At 38.1% G+C, this 19,896-nt stretch overlaps 1 protein-coding gene across 14 annotated transcripts in view; it reads right to left on the reverse strand.

The window, feature by feature from the left end:
- Positions 1-19,896, reverse strand: part of mef2aa (myocyte enhancer factor 2aa) — a 194,294-nt gene that overhangs the window by 99,578 nt on the left and 74,820 nt on the right. For all 14 annotated transcript variants that reach the window (XM_073033075.1, XM_073033069.1, XM_073033071.1 and 11 more), the window contains 2 exons: positions 18,497-18,688; positions 9,655-9,858 (listed from right to left, as the gene is read on the reverse strand). In XM_073033075.1, coding sequence (XP_072889176.1) covers positions 9,655-9,858; positions 18,497-18,550 — 258 coding nt within the window. In that variant the 5' untranslated portion in view covers positions 18,551-18,688. The remainder of the gene's footprint in view (positions 1-9,654; positions 9,859-18,496; positions 18,689-19,896) is intronic.

The following is a 19,896-nucleotide window of genomic DNA, read 5'->3' on the forward strand; positions in this document are numbered from 1 at the left end:
TTCATTGTATTTATAAATAAAAAGCAAATTTTAACAAAATGCCTTCTCACTCATTTTGCCTGCTCCGATTCCAATCAAGAAAAAAAATTCTAGTTCTTCATCTTATTTTTCTAACCTCCACAAAAACTAATGTAGCTACTACGTATCAGGAACGGCCTATAGTTCCTTAAACCTGATAACCTATTTATATCACTGTTCTATGCTTCAATACCATCCTTTGACTGAAATCTCTAATAACCTTACTAAATATCCATCAATTTAATTCCAAATTACTTGACCTAAAATCTATGGATTTTGGAACCACAAGTTTGAGATTTCAACTACATTTATGTAATCAAAGTGTTTTCAATTTTTGCTCCTAAATGACCAAAGCTTGTTCTGGATTCATCCAGAGGAGAAAGTGTCACCCTAAATGTCCTATCATTCTCTTCATCACTTTAAACAAACCAATCCTTAGACTTTTAGACTTGAAGATTTAAGATTCACACTAAAGTTCAAATTTATTATCAAAGTACATGTATATAACCATATGCAACTCAGATTCATTTTCTTGTGGGCATACTCAATAAATCCAACAGCCATATAGAATCAATGAAACCCCAACTGAAAGGGCGGACAACCAGTGTGCAAAAGACAACAATCTGTGCAAATACAAGGAAAATAATAATAATTAAATAAGCAATAAATATCTAGAACACGCATTGAAGAGTCCTTGAAAGAGAGTCTGTAGGCTGTGGAAACGTGTCAATGATGCGGCAAATGAAGTGGAGTGAAGTTATCCCCTTTGGTTCAGTTGCCTTATGGTTGGGGATTAATGACTGTTCTTAAACACACTGAGGCTTCTGCACTATTTTCCTGGTAGCAGCAACAAGAGAGCATAACCTGGGTGGTAAGGGTCCTTCCTGATCACAGCTTTCCTGCAACAACACACCATGTGGATGTGCTTTATGGTTGGCAGGATTTTATGGATGATGGACTGGACTGTATCCATTCCTTTTTGTAGGACTTTCCATTCAAGGGCATCGGTGTTTCCATACCAGGGTGTGATGTAGCTAGTCAATATACGCTCCACAACACATCGACAGAGGTTTATCAAAGCTTTCAATGTTATGCCAAACCTTTGCAAACTTCTAAAGGAAGTAGAAGCGCTGCTGTTTATTTTAAAATTTTAGTTGAAACTTGAATTTCAGCTGATATTCTGGTAAGTCTAAACTATACCACTCCTAAGACTACCACATACTATTCCTCTGTTGAGACTTTATGCCCCAAAATAGTATACCAGATTTTTAATACAGGTATTTGTTCAACTGGAGCACAACTTTTTTTTAAATACCACGGACAAGGGGTCCATAGACCCCAGGTTAGGGACCCCTAAACTAAAGGATCACAACTTCACTTCCAATTCTAATTGCCTTCAGCTAGAGGCCTACATTAATTAGGCTTTGCTGCTCTTGTGGGTGTCACAAGCTTTTAATCATGTGTATTCATGAACTCCTCTTGTCCCTAATATCTCTTGTATTACAAAAATATTCAATTTATTTTTCTCAATTGGATGAGTCACAAATGTTGTGCTCTTCATAAATCCAAGCAAATTCTCCCTGTTAGTGTCCAAGTGCTCAGGTGATAGATTCCAGCAAAATAAAGCAACCTAAATACTGAGTATTATCAAGTGAATTTTAGTCGGGCAATGTCAGTAATGGTAATGCACCTACAGCAAGTTTTGGATCGCTTATTAACATGTCCTATCTTATTTCACAGTTAAAACAAACCAGTTTCCAGAATATTACCAATGTTGAAAAATAATTATAAGATCATTTTGCTAGTTTCTTTGTACAATTAAAGGAGGAATTTCTTGAATTTGGGTCTTTCCTAAAAATGTACTTGACAAATCATTTTACCATATATCAGCGTGGCCTCTGATAGGCTCATTACAATGAAAGGAACACAAGTGGACTGCCGCTAGATAATTAATTATATTTTATTTAGAGAAACAGCACTGAGTAGGCCCTTACTTTCCTTCAAGCCCTGCCACAATTTTACCCTAACCTAATCACTGAACAATTTACAATGACCATTAATTTGGACCGTAGGAGGAAACTAGACGATCCGAAGATAACCCATGCATTTGACTGGGAAGAAGGGGGGGGGGGGGGGGGAGATAATACAGAGACTCCTTACAGAGGATACTGAGATTAAACTCTAATATCTGATGTCCTAAATTAAACATTACGCTACCATTGGCCAATCAGAACACATCAGAATTCTGGCCTGTGATGACCTACCATTATCATTTTTTAAAACCACTGTAATCTTTTGACACATAACTATCTCCCAGTTCATTAGTGAGACCCATACTGTTCAGGGCCTCTAAATACCAAATGATCAAACTTGGAAAAATTTCAGTTTCCATTATCTCAGTTGAGAAGTTGGAAAATCTGAGATGGCTGGTGTCCGCCCTTTAGACTCCATGAATAATCCACTACGAGAGTGAAGGTGTATCTGGAGACAATTCATACCTGGAGTGGAAGGTACTGCTTCAGTCCACTTGGTGGATCTTTCCGCTTTTCAATGGAAGATCGGAATAAATATCTGGATTTCACAGGGATGTTAAGAAGTATTTTGCCCAAGATCAATTGTGAAGCAAACCAGTGATCATGCGATGTTATATTCCACAACTCAACAGGGATACTGAACAAAATTATGATTAAAAGTTTTGATCAGAACAGGTCTGATTTATATCTGTTAAGTCAAAACAGCCAGAAATATTAGAACAAATTGCAGAAGGTGTGTTGAAAACCAGTACCAGCTAGTTTTTTTGGCCTCAAAAAGTCAAAATAAAAATTAGATACTGGAAATCTGAAATGAAGGGTCTTTGACCCAAAATATTAAGTCAGTCTGTCTTTCTACAGATGTTACCTCCCCTGTTCAGCATTTCCGACATTGTTTTTTTTAAAGTATATTATGTGAGTCTCATCTTTGAGGCAGAACAAAGGAAGTGTCAACAGGTACGTTGCTAAGAAAACCTGTTTCTTGAGTTTCTTGGAAGCTGGAATGTAATTAATTCGCAAGGAGTCCTGACGAAGGGACTCACCCAAATGTCAACCGTTTTCTCTTCCTCACTGATGCTGCCTGAACTGCTGAGTTCCTCCAGCATCTTGTGTGCACTTACTTTGGATTTTCAGCATCTGCAGATTTTCTCATGCTTGTGATAACAAACATGAGAACTGGAAGCAGGAATAGGCTATTTGATCGGCGATTCCAGAATACATTGTAGAATAAGCACTGTGTATTTGGTACCCTGGAAGCACCTCACTTAACCACCGTCAGTAATAGAGCTGCCTGCCTGCCTGGGTTTTGGGTGCTACTGGAGCACTAACGGAATGTTTGCAAATTTCTCTGCAATTCTGAGACATTGACTTGTATTTATATTACAACTGCTAATTAACAAAGAAAACAAAGAATAGATCCTGAATTCATGTGAAGATTTGATTAGCAACAAGGTTTAAAACTATGAGGAAAAAAAACTCCACATGGTAGTCCCAGAACAGATGAAATCAGTGGGGGAGACGATACCAAGTTAAATATTTAAAAAGAAAGTGAGAATAAAGCAAAGAACGGTATATCAATGCATTGAAAAATAAGTAGTCATTAACTCTACTGAGGTGAAGGTGAGAAGTGTCAGGACTAGCTAAATTTGCTTAAATAATTCCAGTTAATATGGAAATTACAAAAGCTAGAGATCAAGAAGTTCCAAATGAAATGTTCAGGAAGCAACTAAGATATTAATAATAATTTTCCGGTAGTTGTAGCAATGAAGTTGAGTGAAAATAAACAGCTATGGCAATATATTGGATAAGAAGTTTAAAGACTCAAACAGATTGCTGAAGTTCTAGAAATTGGCCAGGCCTGAACAATTAGCCAAGGAGATGGCTTGTGTGACAAGGTACCACAGACCAAAAAGAACTGAAAATAATGGCCTTGAATTTTCCCCAAGTTCTTTTGCAGGATATTTAGGCTCATTATCACAGAGAACAAATCAGGAAAAGTCCAGGAGATGAAAGTGGGCTGCAATCAGCTAATATGTGGAAGTTGAACCGGTGCCCACAAAGAATGCAGAGTTCTGCATAGGTTCAATGCACACTGCTATGTGATTCTCCTCTAGTTGTTACTGCCATTTCTCTTCACTGGTTTATAAGGAGACCTTTTCAAAGTTTTACACCATCACTTACAACAGAGCCATACAAGAGAAGCATAATGCCTTTTCTGCTGAATTTTGACCTGCATTTCATGGTTTCCACAGTTCTCTATGTTCACCCCCACCCCCGCCACTTCCCTTAATAATCTAAAAGATTAATATCATCAAGCCATCATTACCAGAGTAACCCTGGCTTCATGTGATCAGAGGTGTTCCCTATGTCTTATCTATCCATCTCCTACCCTCCTGCAATTTAAAAACAACTTATTTTCTTTCTTGCTCATTTTTAATGAAAGGTCTTCAACCTGAAACATTAGCTCTGTTTCTCAATTCATGACTGATTATTGCATGTTTCCAGCATTTTCTGCTTTGATCTCAAATTTAAAGCACCTGTAGATTTATTTTGACTTTAACAAGAGAAACATCTTTTAAGAATATATTCAAGAGCTGGTCTGCAGAAATCTCAAAATTATGAATTTTCTTTTTCTTTCACATAAGAATTTTGTGTGAAGAATCATTAAGAACAGGGAATCTTGAATGTTCGACAAAATAATTAAAACTAATAAAGCAATGAGTGAAAACAAATGAAAAAAAATTGATGGTCACCATTTCAGACTCAATAATTTTTTGACTAAGGAAATTTTCAGAATAACTGCATTCAGTCATCAATGTTCAAATGTGAAATGTTTCAACTGCTAAGCAGATATTACAACCTAGTTAGATTTTATGGCTAATTTGATTGAGGTAGAACAGCTTCTCAAGTACACCAAATGTTTTCTTTAAGTCACCGGCATAAAAAAAGTGCAAAGACTGGAAAATTCCAGTGTCTTATCTTTTTCACACATTTAAAAAGCACCTGATGGTACCAATATTGTTATTAGAATGTATTTGTTACTGATATAGCTATAGAGATGGAAAGCTAACATTGATGGCATACAAATTCATTTGAAATACTTTTAAAAGTGTATAAAGTTGGGTTCAATAAGTTGTACAATTTATGATGGGAAAGGAAAGAAAACTCATTTTATGTTTGCACTTTAATCTATTAATGTTTGGAGCTAGTACCCAAATGCTGACTAGAATACAACAGGGGACATTATTGAAAAATAAATACGAGGAATTTGTTACAGCTAGTCATAGTTAGTCATCTCTTATTTCTGAACTAGATGGTATGAAACTGGAACTGGGCTAAATGGTTTCCATCTCCAAATGAAAGACCATTCTACACTGACAACTGGCAAAAACACACTTAAAATGGAGAAAAGCAATAACACACTTAAAATAGAGAAAAACACAAACATTCAAAAACAATAAAAACCAATGTCCTCTGAACGGAAGAGGATGCAATGGAATTACAGTCCAGTTAATTGAAAAATAAGACATACTGTTCTTTTAATTGCAATGTTCTATTCTAAGCATTTATTTTGATTTGGCTAAATAACTAGGGGGATGAGAATAATGACTACTGAGGAATAAACCTTCTGTGCATCATTTCCAATCATTTTGGTGGATGCTTATGACTGAACTAGTGTCCTCAGTTTGTTTTCCATGTATTTTTAGAAACTGGTGGCAGCAGATAACACTGATGCAAGCAAACCAGATCTGGTGGCCTGATTTTAAAAACGTAAGTTGCATCACTGTGAAGTTATTTTTCAGCCTTCAAGGTCTGTTTCTAAACAGATAACTCAATGATACGGTTCACATTGCAAAAGCACTATTTTTTTTCTTTGTATGCATTGTAACATGATAGGTAAAATGTCATACACTCCTCCTAGAATTTTAAAGCAGAAGCATTTCTTCATACAGGTCATTCCTGTAATTATCTTTGACGCAATAACACAGGTCACTGTTGAATTTTCCTTGCAGAGGTGCAAATTGATACAATCAAACTTAGAATGTCAACAATGAGAAAGAAAAACAGCTTTCAAAGCATTTTGCAGAGTTGTTGAACCTCTTTCACGATGATGTTCAAAGGAGAAAAGACACAGACAAATGATACATAAAAATGTAAATAATCTCACTTTTATATTATCGAATCATAGAGAAATCAGGCCCTTCAGCCCATCTAGTCTGTATTGATCAACTCTCCCCACAATATAATCAACCTCTCCTCCAAACCCAACCAAACCCTTCCCCACCAACCCTCAAGTTTCGATTGCTCACCTACAAATTTAGAGAAATTTACAGTAACCAATTAATCCTACAATGCATGTCTTTAGGATGTGGGGGGAAGCTGGAAGTCTTGAGGAAACCCATGCAGTCTCAGGAAGAAACGTGTAAGCTCCAGACTGCACTCAAGGTCAGGATTGAATCCTGATCTGTTGTTCTGCAAAAGCAGCTGCTCATTGGAAACCAGGAGAAGCAAGCATCTATCGTCAGGAATTAGTGAAGTTTGCATCAGTGAGTGATTGAACATCACGACGTTTTTCAACAGACCAGTGAAAGCTTCCGCCACAAGGACCACAACCTTGTTGTTAGGGGTTTGGAGGCTTGCAAGCCTCAATGATCCAGAGAGCTACGTTGCCTTGGGCTTTGGCTCCTGATAGGATCACTCATGAAAACGGGTCAAAGGGTACAGGCTAGAGTAAGGCTGATCCACCGGTCCTCCAGGTTTTTTTGGTGGGGGGGGGGGGGTTCAACCCAGGGCCAACAACGTTGACTGATCAAAAAAATTGTTACAGAAACTGTCATGGAGAACGGTTCTTTATCTGTGTGCAACGATATGGACAGACTGAGATGGAAGACCTTCATTACTGCCCTAAATGTCTGTAGCAGAATGGGCTGTAGGAGTAAGAGACTGAGAGTTTGTGTAGATTGATGAAAGACAGGGTCATAGTTGGCAAATTATAACTCTTTGAAGAGATGCCTCAAGAAATTAATAACAAGGCAATGTCTATTGATATTTATATGAAGATTTCCAGAAGACACAAGACTTACACGAGTATCATCCATGTATTCAATAACTATAATGGATACAAACAGTAATCCATGCCCTGTGTATTTAATGCAATCAGCTAAAGATACATTTCTTTTACTTTTATCTATAAAGTTAAAGCTTAACAAATTTGAGGCAAATTGTTAAAGTGTAAAGAAATTGCCCAAGCAGCAAAATCAAGGGTTAATATACATCATCTCATTTGAGCTGAATGTGATTTATTGAGTTCTAAGGACCTGGGTTGGAGCTGCAACCATTTACCATATTTATATACTTCAAGCAGCACACACAACTTTGCCCATGGCATGAAGGCAGAATTGTTCCAAGTGCTGAACAGCATTAAATTGCAAAAGTCATTTGATCACCCAATTAAAAGGCTTTTACCTCAGTGCCTGCGAAGTTAAACTGAGGTGCTTTCTGATGAGAGTAAAGTAAAATTATTTTCAAGGAAAGACGAGCTGCTCTCTAATACACTGATGCTTGAGGGAGACCGTGTGCATGAATCTGTTGCAGCATCTCTGATATTGAAACAGCAACAATATTTCAATAGTCCTTTATCAGATACAAAAAGCCACCAGAAGCAATGCTCAAAAGGAAGTTCTTTTCCTTTAAGCAGACTGAATGAATGGAGAGTAATGGGAGGTCATCCATCTTGGAAAGAGCACTGCAGTTTATAATGGCAAGAAAAGAAGAGGAGTGAAAATCCAAGTGATTGCAGGGCCTGTCCACATAGATAAACAAGATATGAAGGATGGTTCAGGAACGTAATTGAGAAGGGCAACAGGATCTGACCTGTTGTTCCAAGAGATAGCAGACCAGAAAATTGGTAGATAGTATTTAACAGGGTCCTGATTTGAGCACAAATGAAGCACTTCACATACTCTAGGCACCAGACCCTACGAAGGATATTGGCAAAGAAAGGAGTGAAGTGAAGCTTTATCAAAATGACACCCAGACTCCAAAGAGAGATTACACAAGTAAGGTGTATTCTTTAAAATTTGGGAGAAAAAAAAAGTGGTCCGATTGAGGTAAGATGGTAGGAGAGCTGATATTAATTTACACTGACATAGTTAAATCAAAAATATTAAAGCCTCCTCTACGAAACTCTCTTTTATAAATAACTCGCTAATTTTGAATCAGAGGCTGATATTGTTAACTAAAGCTATTATTGCAGATATACAGCATGAAGATGGGTATCTGGAGTCAGGTCACATAAACTGCAATCTTACTGCATAGTACAGTAGGCTTAAATGGCTTGTAGCGTTTAATTTTTCACATTTCGATGAGGAATTTATTCATCATAGGTTTGGTCTATATTCATTCAGGAAGAACTTCTTTAAAACTACCTGAGGGTTTCAACACTTTACAAGTATTACAGCACTTCAGTTATTTCAAAGTCATGGTTTATGCTTTTGTTTACTGGTTGCCATAACTTTCCTTATGTTTAAAGAAAGTATACTTACACCAGGAAGTGTAGTATACACTTACTGTATACTAAGTGTATACAGTACACTGTATACACAGTGTATACAGTGTATACAGGAGTGGAAATGAAATGATTTCACTTCTTCAATTTAGGAACTACAAAGAATTTGAAGGTGTCGACAATCACCTTGAATGTTATCTTTGGTCCCCATCTGACACTCAGCCCTTACCTGTGGCTCCAAGTAGCTGTTTGCACATGACAGTTTCCACACCCTAGTACATTGCTTCAACAAGAGGACTAAACCAGGTGAAGGTAGCCAGCAGATCTCGTACTCCTATGACAGAAGGATATACCTGTCCTAGCACGCGAAGTCAGCTCCAGCAGACTGGGCAGATGAGATCTACAGTGACATCCAAAGGCTAGGAATGCAGTTCTGCAACTCTACATGGAGAGCAAAGGGCATGACGAGGCACAGAAATCGAAATCATCCACAGCATTCAGGGAAGACCCCTGTTGTGATGTCTACTTGTCCACTGGACCCAGACCTCCAGGGTCAAGAGAGTGAAACTGCCCCAGCGCAGGAGCTATTTTTAAAAAAACCTTAAAACACTCTCCTGCACAGGATTCCTGTTACTACTGGATATAACATACAACTACCAGTAGTATTGGCAATGTTTTAATTTGTTCTGCATTTCATTTAAATGCATAATTTGTTACTCAATTAAACAGCTGTTTGCCTTTTTTTAAAAAATACCTTTTAAGCTATTTCCATGAAACTTTGGCTAATTCGGGCAGCCACTTATTGGACCAAAATATACTAGACCCGATGTTGCCCAATTAACCAGAATCCACTTTCCCTGTATTAGCCCCAGCATTAGCAAACTTATTTACAAAACTATTGCTGAAATTGGAGCTACAGTTGACTAAAAGACCAATGAGTATCTGAATTTCAATTCTATAAATTTATAGATGGCTGAAAATTTTATCAGTTACCTATATCTGACAAAACTGCTTTTACCATCAAATAAATGTAAACATACTGCAAACAAAATATCAATGCCTTTCTTACAACTTGAAATAAAGCTAAACAGCACTTACCTCGACAATATCTGAATTGGTTCTGCTTTCATGGGGTTCATTATACTCCGTATACTTGAGTAGAACTTTGTCCATGTCAGTGCTAGCATACTGAAACAATTTGTTTGAACTGTTGAATATTATCAAAGCTATTTCACAGTCACACAATACACTCAGTTCATAGGCTTTCTTCATTAATCCAAATTTTCTCTTTGTGAATGTGACCTGCATTAGGGAAAAAGAAATAGAAAACAGGAAGTTATGTTTGACTTTTGAAATGATAAGAATTCATGTACCATCAAACAAAAGCAAAGTGAATTCCTATAGATGAAAATAATTGATTTGAAATTGTATTCCTATTCCATATTACAAACGTGTAGATAACGGGATTGGAAAAATATATCAGCAGTAAATATACAAATGAAGTAAAACAAACCGAGCTGAAGAAAACCTGTGGCAGATGTAATTACTCCAAGCCATTGCTAATATAAACGAAGGATTCCAATCTTTTCTATAACATACCCATTCTTAACTCTTTCTACAGAAACAGTAGTCATCTAATCTAAACCAGATTTTTGATTAACAGCCGTATTTATATGCCTATTAAATTTTGCTTAGAATGTTTCGTCACAATCTGCTTAATTGTTGATGTCCAAATATCAGGTTAAGCTCTGAGTTTTTGAGAAAACTTTTTTTCCCCTCGACCATGTTTATCCAGTTCCATCAAAACTTTGAAATGTTCCATTAGGTCATGTAGATTATTTTTTTAAAAGGTAAGAACATGGCTCATTTACTTAAACAGCAACAAGAGTTTTGAACAAAAGAAAACAAGTTGGTCAAAACGGTCTCCAGAGTGAAACACAATTATGACTGTTTCTAGGCTTAGGTTTAATCATAGCGTGCTCTGGAAATTCAACAGGCACTTCTGGTCAAGATGCATTTCTGAGCATCTGACTTAATTTTCCATTTACCCCCCATCTCCTCTCATCATCCCTACCCACTTACATATGCACTTCTTACAGTGATTAACCAAATGTTACAATGCATCCAATCCCTGGCATTGAACTCCATTTGGAATCCACGTTTTGGAATCAAGGTTTTGTAATAAGTAGTTTCTTACCATCATTATAGAACTGCAGATTAAAATAAACATAAAGCTGTGCAAGTTACAATCTCATAGCATTTTTTTTTTAATTTGACAGATCAGCACTAAGCTCACTCGGGTTCTGCCTTCATGTCCACAGAGCCTGATGGCCAGAAATTGTCTGCAGGAAAATTACACATCCTCTCTGTTCATCAACTCATCCAGTCAATAAATAAAAATTCAAAATATGCTAAAAATAACAAAATCTAATGGATACAATTGTATTTGTACAGACATCACATGGTTTATCCAGACTGCTCTGAAAATCACCCACAACCCAGTGTGTATGCACGAAGAGTTTTAAGTATGCTGCTGTGGGAAGTCACAGGAAACCATTGCATGTCTGATAATCTTAATCTTTAAATTTGAATTTAAGATCCAACCTAAACGGAGTTTATCCAGTTATTGTCAAGACATGTTTTCAACCAGTTATGGCATGATAGCACTGTCAATCTGTGACTGCCCCCCCCCCCAAAAGATATATTTTTTGTGTTAGCTTTTTAGTAGGTTCTTTCAAATTTCTTTTTTTTTAAAAATCAGTTCTTCTTGTAATACAAAAATAAACCAGCCAAAAGGTTCTCATCTGTTCCAACATCACAATCTATTTTTCAAGAAAAATGTGATAAATTATACTAGTCTGAAAGACAATATACTTTTTCTCTCTCGTAGGAGAAAGTAGTATAATTTAATATCATTCTTCTCCATGTATTGACCAATTTACGAATTGATCATGTGTTTGCTCATTTAGCACCCCAACCATTTCCAAACCTATTTCTGATTCCTTTTTTTCCTTATTCATTTCCTTATTATATTTGTTCCTGAAGAAGGGTCTCGGCCCAAAACGGCAACTATTTATTCATTTCCATAGATGCTGCCTGACTTTCCAAGTTCTTCCGGTATTTTGCGTGTGTGGAACAGCTATTAGGATTTGCTATTAGAAATGTCCATGATATTAGGTCAATGGCTTTCCCAATAGGAATACCCCTTGAGTTACTTACTCTAGAAAGAGGAAAAATACTAGAAGCATGCCAGGCTGACTGTCAGTCCCTTCCCATCCATATTAGCAAGCAAAAGTTATACTTGGCTAGCTATCAGTATGTGGAGCTGTTGACATTTTCTTTAGGTCAACAAACAACAAGCAGAGTTGTACTATCTGCTCCTTGTACCTTTCGAATAGACCTGCCGGAGAACACAGAAGTTAGATGCTCTCCACACATCCTTTTACTCCTTCTAGGCACTCCATAATTCTATCATGTAGATAGACTGTCAAAAGCAAGGAGACACTCATATCCCTCTTTCCATATCACCTCCAATTTGAAGTTCTGCTGCTGAATTATCAAAGCTCAAGTTTACTGCCCCCACGTTTACTAAAGCAGCTATTGGGTTCAGAAGAAACAAGTATTTATTAAAAGAAATCAACTTCCAATATCTTGTGAGTATATTTAAACATGTAACCACTTCTCAGTTCAGTTGCATTTCTTTACATCAGTCCGTCATATCTTTAAACCTAATTTCCATCTCATTTCTGTTGTAGCTTCCACAGTGAGGCCAATATGAAGATCAAATCTTCAGAACTGGCATATGTTGCATTGTCTGACGGGCAACAACAGCAGCAATCCTGGTCTTTCTATATGCGCTTAGACCTGGACTACCCACAGAAGGCATCACAAGGCAGTTGAAATATTGTTTTTCTGTCTCTTCCCTCTTCCACTGCAATAGGATGATATCAGAATCCTAGTGACAAGAGCCCACAAATAAACTGAGGAAAAGATTCAAGGATGTGATCCAAGGCAAGCCTCCTTGAAGAAATGCAACATTCCTCCCAATTTCTGGGATTCTCTAGCACATAACTGCTCCCAGTGATAAAGGGGCATTTGGATGATACTAAGAGCACAACAACTCTGCATAATAGGTAGCAGGTGTAAACCATCTGACAGGTTTCTCACCTGCTCTTCTCACTGGCCAGAGTGGGAAGCAAGTCTAGAGAGAGGATGTGGAAGGGGTGAAGGATGAGGAAGGATGGAGGGAGGAAGAAATCAGGCCAGAAAAGAGTTGAATCTCAAAAGTTTCCCTGCATTTCTCTGAAGGTAGTGACAAGTGGCATGAAAGGGTTGGAATGTTTCTGACAGTAGTTTCAAGAAGTGAACAGCATGTGACAACATTTATTTTAGCTAGGGATCTCTTTTACATAGCATGAGTGAACACTCATTTGGACAAGGTTGTGTCAAATCAAGAAAAATTAAGGCTTAAATATGGTTCAATGTGATCATATTGTTAAATAGGTCATTTTAATGACTTTGTACAAATGGGTTAGGAGCTAACACTGGACAATATGATTAGTTGTGTGATGGATATTCACTTTCTGGGCAAGGGGGTCTCATGTTTTGCCAAGCTTGGCTTTCTAAACACAGCTTTGCAAATAAGTTCTGCTCATAGCTCAGACTTGACGGTTCACAGCATCCTATCTAATGCTGCTCAAAGAGGTGCAGTAAAAGACAATGGGTTATTCAGTTTCACTTGTTTCAAAACAGACAATGGTGACTAAATTGCTCAAAGAAGCTTGCAGATTAAAAGGAAACAATCACTTTAGTATAACTATTTTGTCAGTAAGACAGAAGAACCGATTGTGAACTTCAGGAAGGGTAAAATGAAGGAACACATACCAATCCTCATAGAGGGATCAGAAGTGGAGAAAGTGAGCAGTTTCAAGTTCCTGGGTGTCAAGACCTCTGAGAATCTAACCTGGTCCCAACATATCGATGTACAGTAGTTACAAAGAAGGCAAGACAGCGGTTATACCTTATTAGGAGTTCCAAGAGATTTGGCATGTCAACAAATACACTCAAAAACTTCTACAGTTGTACCACGGAGAGCATTCTGACAGGCTGAATCACTGTTTGGGATGGAGGAGCTACTGCACAGGACCAAAGGAAGCTGCAGAAGGTTGTAAATCTTGTCAGCTCCATCTTGGGTATTAGCCTACAAGGTACCCAGGACATCTTCAGGGAGCAGTGCCTCAGAAAGGCAGCGTCCATTATTAAGGACCTCCAGCACCCAGGCCCAGGGCATGCCCTTTTCTCACTGTTATCATCAGGTAGGAGGTACAGAAGCCTGAAGACACACACTCAGCGATTCAGTAACAGCTTCTTCCCCTCTGACATCTGATTTCCTAAACAGACATTGAATCTTTGGACACGACCTCACTTTTAAAAAAAAAATATATACAGTATTTCTGTTTTTGCATGTTTTTTAAATCTATTCAATATAGATAATTGATTTACTTTTTTATTTATTATTTTATTTCATTTATTATTATTTTTTTTCTGCTAGATTATGTATTGCATCAAACTGCTAAGTTAACAAATTTCACATCACATGCCGGTGATAATAAACCTGATTCTGATTCATTAATATTGGGAGGTTTATGTGCACACGGTAGTTAGCTTTACAGCATTGACTGTGGATAGCTTGGATCTACATCTCCTTTTAGATAGTTTGTGTATACAGGGTAGCTGAGGAAATACATGTCTGAAGTCACCAAGTAGCAGAACAAGTGTGCAAGTGTAGAGAGTCATTTAGGCTCATTAGAAAATGGGATAAGGAACATCAAGTAAATTAAAGAAACAAGGGATGAACTGGAATCCATTCCTCTGGCGTCAGTTTCTGCAGCAGATGATTCTTTTGTCTGTATCATTGATTTGCCTTTTTAGTTTATAGGAATTGTGCCTGTGCTTGGGAAATCCTTTCTGTTTTAGAAATTGCTTGTAATTTGGATAAGTTTGAAATAGAAATCCTCTGAGAGTTTTTAAAAATGTGTTCTAAGAGTGTTGTTTGGATTTAAGTATGTATCACTAAAAATAATTGAACTATGTTTAAACTATGTTGTTAGCTGGAAGTATCTTCTCCTTGGTAGGGAGAGAAGACCCACCACTCAAATAATGGGTACTGGCAGCTAAAACTCACCATTGATAATAACCAGGGAAAGTGAACTAGTTTTAGAAGATTGCGTAGTTGCAGTATAACCTCCCTTTACTGAGGATACGCTGGCTATTTATATCCAATCGGGCTTAAGGTCTTCGTTTGAGTTTAGAACTCCACGGTTAGCAAATGCAATGCCATCGCAGTTGCCTTTGGCTGCAGAGGTGTCCCAAACAAAATCATTGAGGCAGAGAACAGTAGGAATTCACAAAAAAAGGAAACTGACATTTGTCTTGTTATCGTTCCTAAAGCAACCCAAACTTTAATGTTGCAGCTTTATACAACTTTGGCTAGGCTGCATCTGGAGTATTGAGTACAATTCTGGTTGCCCCATTGTAGGAAGGATACAAAAGCCGTGGGGAGGATGCAGAAGAGGACAGGTGCTATAAGGAGAGGTCAAATAAACTTGGGATGTTTCCTCTGAAGCAGCAGAAACCGAGGGAAATCTGCTGGCAGTTTATAAAATTGAGAGGCATTGAAAGAACAGACAGCCTGTATCAAGGTTAAAATACCAGAGGGCATATATTTAAAGTGAGAGGTTAGGTTCAAAGGAGATGTGCGGGCCATTTTTGTTTAAAAAAAGAGAAAGTGTGTTGTAAAGACCTGCAGTGGTGGTGGAGGAGGCAGATACGACAGGAACATTTAGATTATTAGGCTCTCAGGCCCGTGAATATGCAGAGAATGAAGGGATATGGTTTTGTGCAATTAGAGATTATTAGCCTAATTCATTCAACACAACATTTTGTGCTCAAGGTCTTGCTCTTGTGCTATATGATCCTATATTCTAAACTTACTTGTACTTTTCTTTAAAAAAGCATGCTGCCTCCCCCAATAAAACACTACTGGGATAAAGATAGTTTCTCTGGGGGGCAAATTCCAAGAGCGTCAACAAAATTCACTGTTTAAAAGCCAGTGCAATAGACAAAAGTCACTGCTTGCTCAAAATAGTGAACATTTTCTGTAGTTTTTAAAGTTATCTCATTGTGACAGTTGTTTAAAATCTGGTCATAGTACAAATAAATAGTGTTTGGCATTTTTTTTCTGATTAGTATTAGAACAAAATTACATTGAACGTCATCAACATTGTGAATGTTATTCTAATTGATGCTGTCAACTGTAAATAAAAAGGTACACATTTCATTGTACCTTCATCTCAAAAGTCACATGTGACTCTAGCTTCAGAATTCTGAACTCCTAAATAGAATCCCACATTTATGAATTAAATTTAATCCCTCATAACAAATTACCAATTTCCCTTTGCAATTTTATATCCTTTTGAAACTGATTCAACTCCAGTTTAATATCATGAGAATGCCCTAAATGAATTACCAAACTGATTTAAAAAGCATTTCACTCAAATGTTCACATCTCAGACAGCAATATACTGTAATATGCCATAATGCAATAAAGTTACACTGAGCAATGAAACTTAAGTCCATGGAAGGTCAACAATCACAAAAGTACAGAAAATTATTAATATGGCCAGGCTAAGTAAAATTTCCCAATTGAGGGAGCAGAATTGCATGTGAAGCACCCGATATCTAGTGAGGAAGAAATAAAAGAACATAATTTTAATCAGTAAGTCAGAGAAAAAGGGACATCTGAATAGTTAATAAGGGACATACTTAATAAGACGATAAGACTATAAGATATAGGAGCAGAATTGGGCCATTTGGCCTGTTGGGTTTGCTCCACCATTTCATCTTGGTGGATCCATTATTCCTCTCAGCCCCAATCCCCTGCCTTCGTCCCGTATCCCTTCATGTCCTGACCAATCAAGAATCTATCAACCTCTGTCTTAAATATACATAAAGACGGTCTCCACAGCTGCCAGTGGCATCGAACTCCATATATTCACCACTCTCTGGCTATAAAAATTTGTCCTCATCTCTGCCCTAAAAGGATCTTTTTCTATTCTGAGGTTGTGTCCTCTGGTCCTAGACTCTCCTACCATAGGAAACATCCTCTCCACATCCACTCTATCAAGATTTTTTTACCATTCAATAGGTTTCAATGAGGTCACCCCTCATTCTTCTGAATTCTTCCAGAGCTCTTCATATGACAAGCCATTCAATCCTGGAAATATTTTTGTGAACCTCCTTTGAATCCTCTCCAGTTTCAGCACACCCTTTCTAAGATAAGGGGCCCAATCTACTACCTGACAGCATTCCCCATCAATTTCCATGGAGTGCAAATTTGGCACAGTGTGCAAAGTGAGCATATCAGGAATGATTAAAACTTAGTAAAATTTGGCACATTTTGGGTACTTTGTTTCATTAGAGAGAGAGAGAGAGAGAAAAAAGTCCCCAATAAGTTTACACTACAAGTTTGATTGTATTAGATGTTTAGCTGTGAAGTATAAAGGTCAAAGATATAGAACTTTATAATAGAATGCTGGCAAAGAGAAAGTATGGCTCTGAATACAGTATTTAAGAACTTGTTCCTTGCTTTTGTGTAAAAGTATACACAAGTTCATACTATAAGCTGTTGATGCACAGTGCCCAAGAGCAGCCTTCTATAACAAAGCAAAGCCTTGCACATGAGTCTCAGCTACTAAATTTTGTTATGATTTCATGAATACATTTCCCACACTTCAGCCCTCACCCCATCCTCCTGTCACCACAACAGGGACCGTGTCCCCCGTGTCCTCACCTATCACCCCACCAGCCTCCAGATCCAGCATATTGTCCTCCACAACTTCCACCGCCTTCAACAGGACCCCACCACTAAGGACATCTTTCCCTCTCTACCCCTCTCTGCTTTCGCAGGGTTCTTTCCCTCCGCGACTGCCTGGCCCACACGTCCTTCCCCACAGATCTCCCACCGGGTACTTATCACTGCAAGCTTAAGTGCTACACCTGTCCCTACACCTCATCTCTTACCACCAATCAGGGCCCCAAACAGTCCTTCCAGTTGAGGCAACACTTCACTTGTGAGTCTGTTGGGGTCATCTATTGCATCCGGTGCTCACGGTGCGGCCTCCTCTACATCGGTGAGACCTGACGCAGATTGGGGGACCGCTTCGTCGAGCACCTACGCTCCGTCCGCCACAACAGACAGGATCTCCCGGTTGCTACTCACTTCAACTCTCCTTCACATTCCCATTCGGATATGTCCATACATGGCCTCCTCTACTGCCATGATGAGGCCAAACTTTGGTTGGAGGAACAACATCTCATCTACCATCTGGGTAGTCTCCAGCCCCTTGGTATGAACATCAAATTCTCCAACTTCTGGTCATTCCCTCCCTCTCCCTTCCCCCATCTCACCTTCACTCTGTCTCCTCTTCTAGCTGCCTATCACCTCTCATGACTCTGCCTTCTACTGCCCATAGTGCTTTCCCTTTAGATTCCTTCTTCACCTCTCCTGCCTATCCCCTCCCTGCTTACCTTCCCCCACCCCTTGATCTTTCATCTGATTGGTTTTCCACCCTCCCCCCACCTATTTTATAGGGCCCCTGCCCCCTCCTTCTTTAGTCCTGACGAAGGGTCTCAACCCGAAACGTTGACTGCTCCTTTCAACGGATGCTGCCCGAACTGCTGAGTTCATCCAGCTTTTTTGTACGTCTTGAAGCAACCTTTAGGAGTTTGCCATTCATTTGAGAGTTCCAGGGTGTTGACCAAAAGTACAACAATGCATTTTCTAGTCAAGATGTTGTGCAACATGGAAATGAACTTGGATGAACAAGCCTGGAGGCGCACTGAAACTCATTCCACACATTTCCAAAACTTATATTCTTACCTGTCTATTGCGCTCATCCATGATCCTTGTAATCTGAATCTTTTTCCGCCCCATCTTCAACTTCTTTTTTCTAAGATATCAGTGTAGAATTGTAGTTTTTTCAGTATTTAATGTTCTAGTGCATGGTACAGATTTCTCTCATGAACTATCTTCTTGTGGACTTGTTCAGCTTTATTTCCCCTCTTTCAAAGCCTAGAGTGAATAAAAAAGGCAATAATAATGCATAAATAAATTTGAAGAAATAATGAGGTTAGTGAACAACAGCTCAGTAATATGGTTAACTAACATAAAGTTAATGACCAACATTATACAAACTTACATCATTTTTCTTTTTAATCTTATAGACAATAGAACAAATCAAATCTAAATTGAAGCATTCCAAAGGCAAAGAAATTAAAACAGCTATTATACAGGTATGAAATTACACTGATAAAGGAATACAAATTTAAAAAATAAACATTTAGAAAATAACTGGGGGTATTCATATTATAACAGAAAATGCTCAACGGTAATTTGGTAGAGATGTTTAAATCACAGAAGGTCCAGGTCCTCCCTAGTTTGAGTGCCTGACTTATATACAGTCCATATACATGGACAATCATTTGGGAAACCGGTGGGATGGATTTGCTGGCTGCTGTAGGCACCTTCTGCCATGTGGGAACACAGCTTGCAGCTGAATTTCCAACTTATGTACTGCTCAGGTTGCAAAAAGGTTCACAGGAATCGAACCCTGCTGCATCCTGGAGGTGAGGGGTTGGGGGGGTGGGGGGGGAGTGGATGTGGTCACAAACTAACTAGAAACAGATTCTTGCTGGAGGTTCGAAAAGTTCTGAACATGGGGATTCAGAGCTTGAATTCAATACAGAATATAGGAGAGAAAGCTTGAAGAGTCTTTTTTTTCTGAAAAAGCTATGAAATGCAACCACAGGCAGTATAGCAATATATCAGTATCATAAATTTAAATGTTAAAAAGCTGCTTGAAAATATATTGGAGGAAAATATTATTTCCTCTTATAGAATGTGAGTTTATTGGATATTTTTCTGTGCAAAAATCTTCTGTGGATGTTAACAACATTCCATTAGTAAGGAGATAAATATTGGGAAATTTTTTAAATTATTGATGATGGTGACATTTTATCAAGACTCAAATGCATCAAGGTAGCACTGGAGCACAGCAACTCATTGCAAGCAGAACTCTGCAGATCCACCAACCATTTGTTTGCATCAGCATATATCACTCAATCTTTAGCTAAATAGCTGAATGAAGAATGCAACTTTTGCAAGGAACAAATTAACTTAATCCTTGAATTATTTTTTGATTTGGTTTTATTGTCCACACCATTTTTCTCTTCATCATCCAGTTCCTCATCTTATTGCCAGTGAGCTTTTAATAAACAAGT

This window comes from Hemitrygon akajei, chromosome 30 (assembly GCF_048418815.1).
Source record: "Hemitrygon akajei chromosome 30, sHemAka1.3, whole genome shotgun sequence".
NCBI lineage: Eukaryota > Metazoa > Chordata > Chondrichthyes > Myliobatiformes > Dasyatidae > Hemitrygon > Hemitrygon akajei.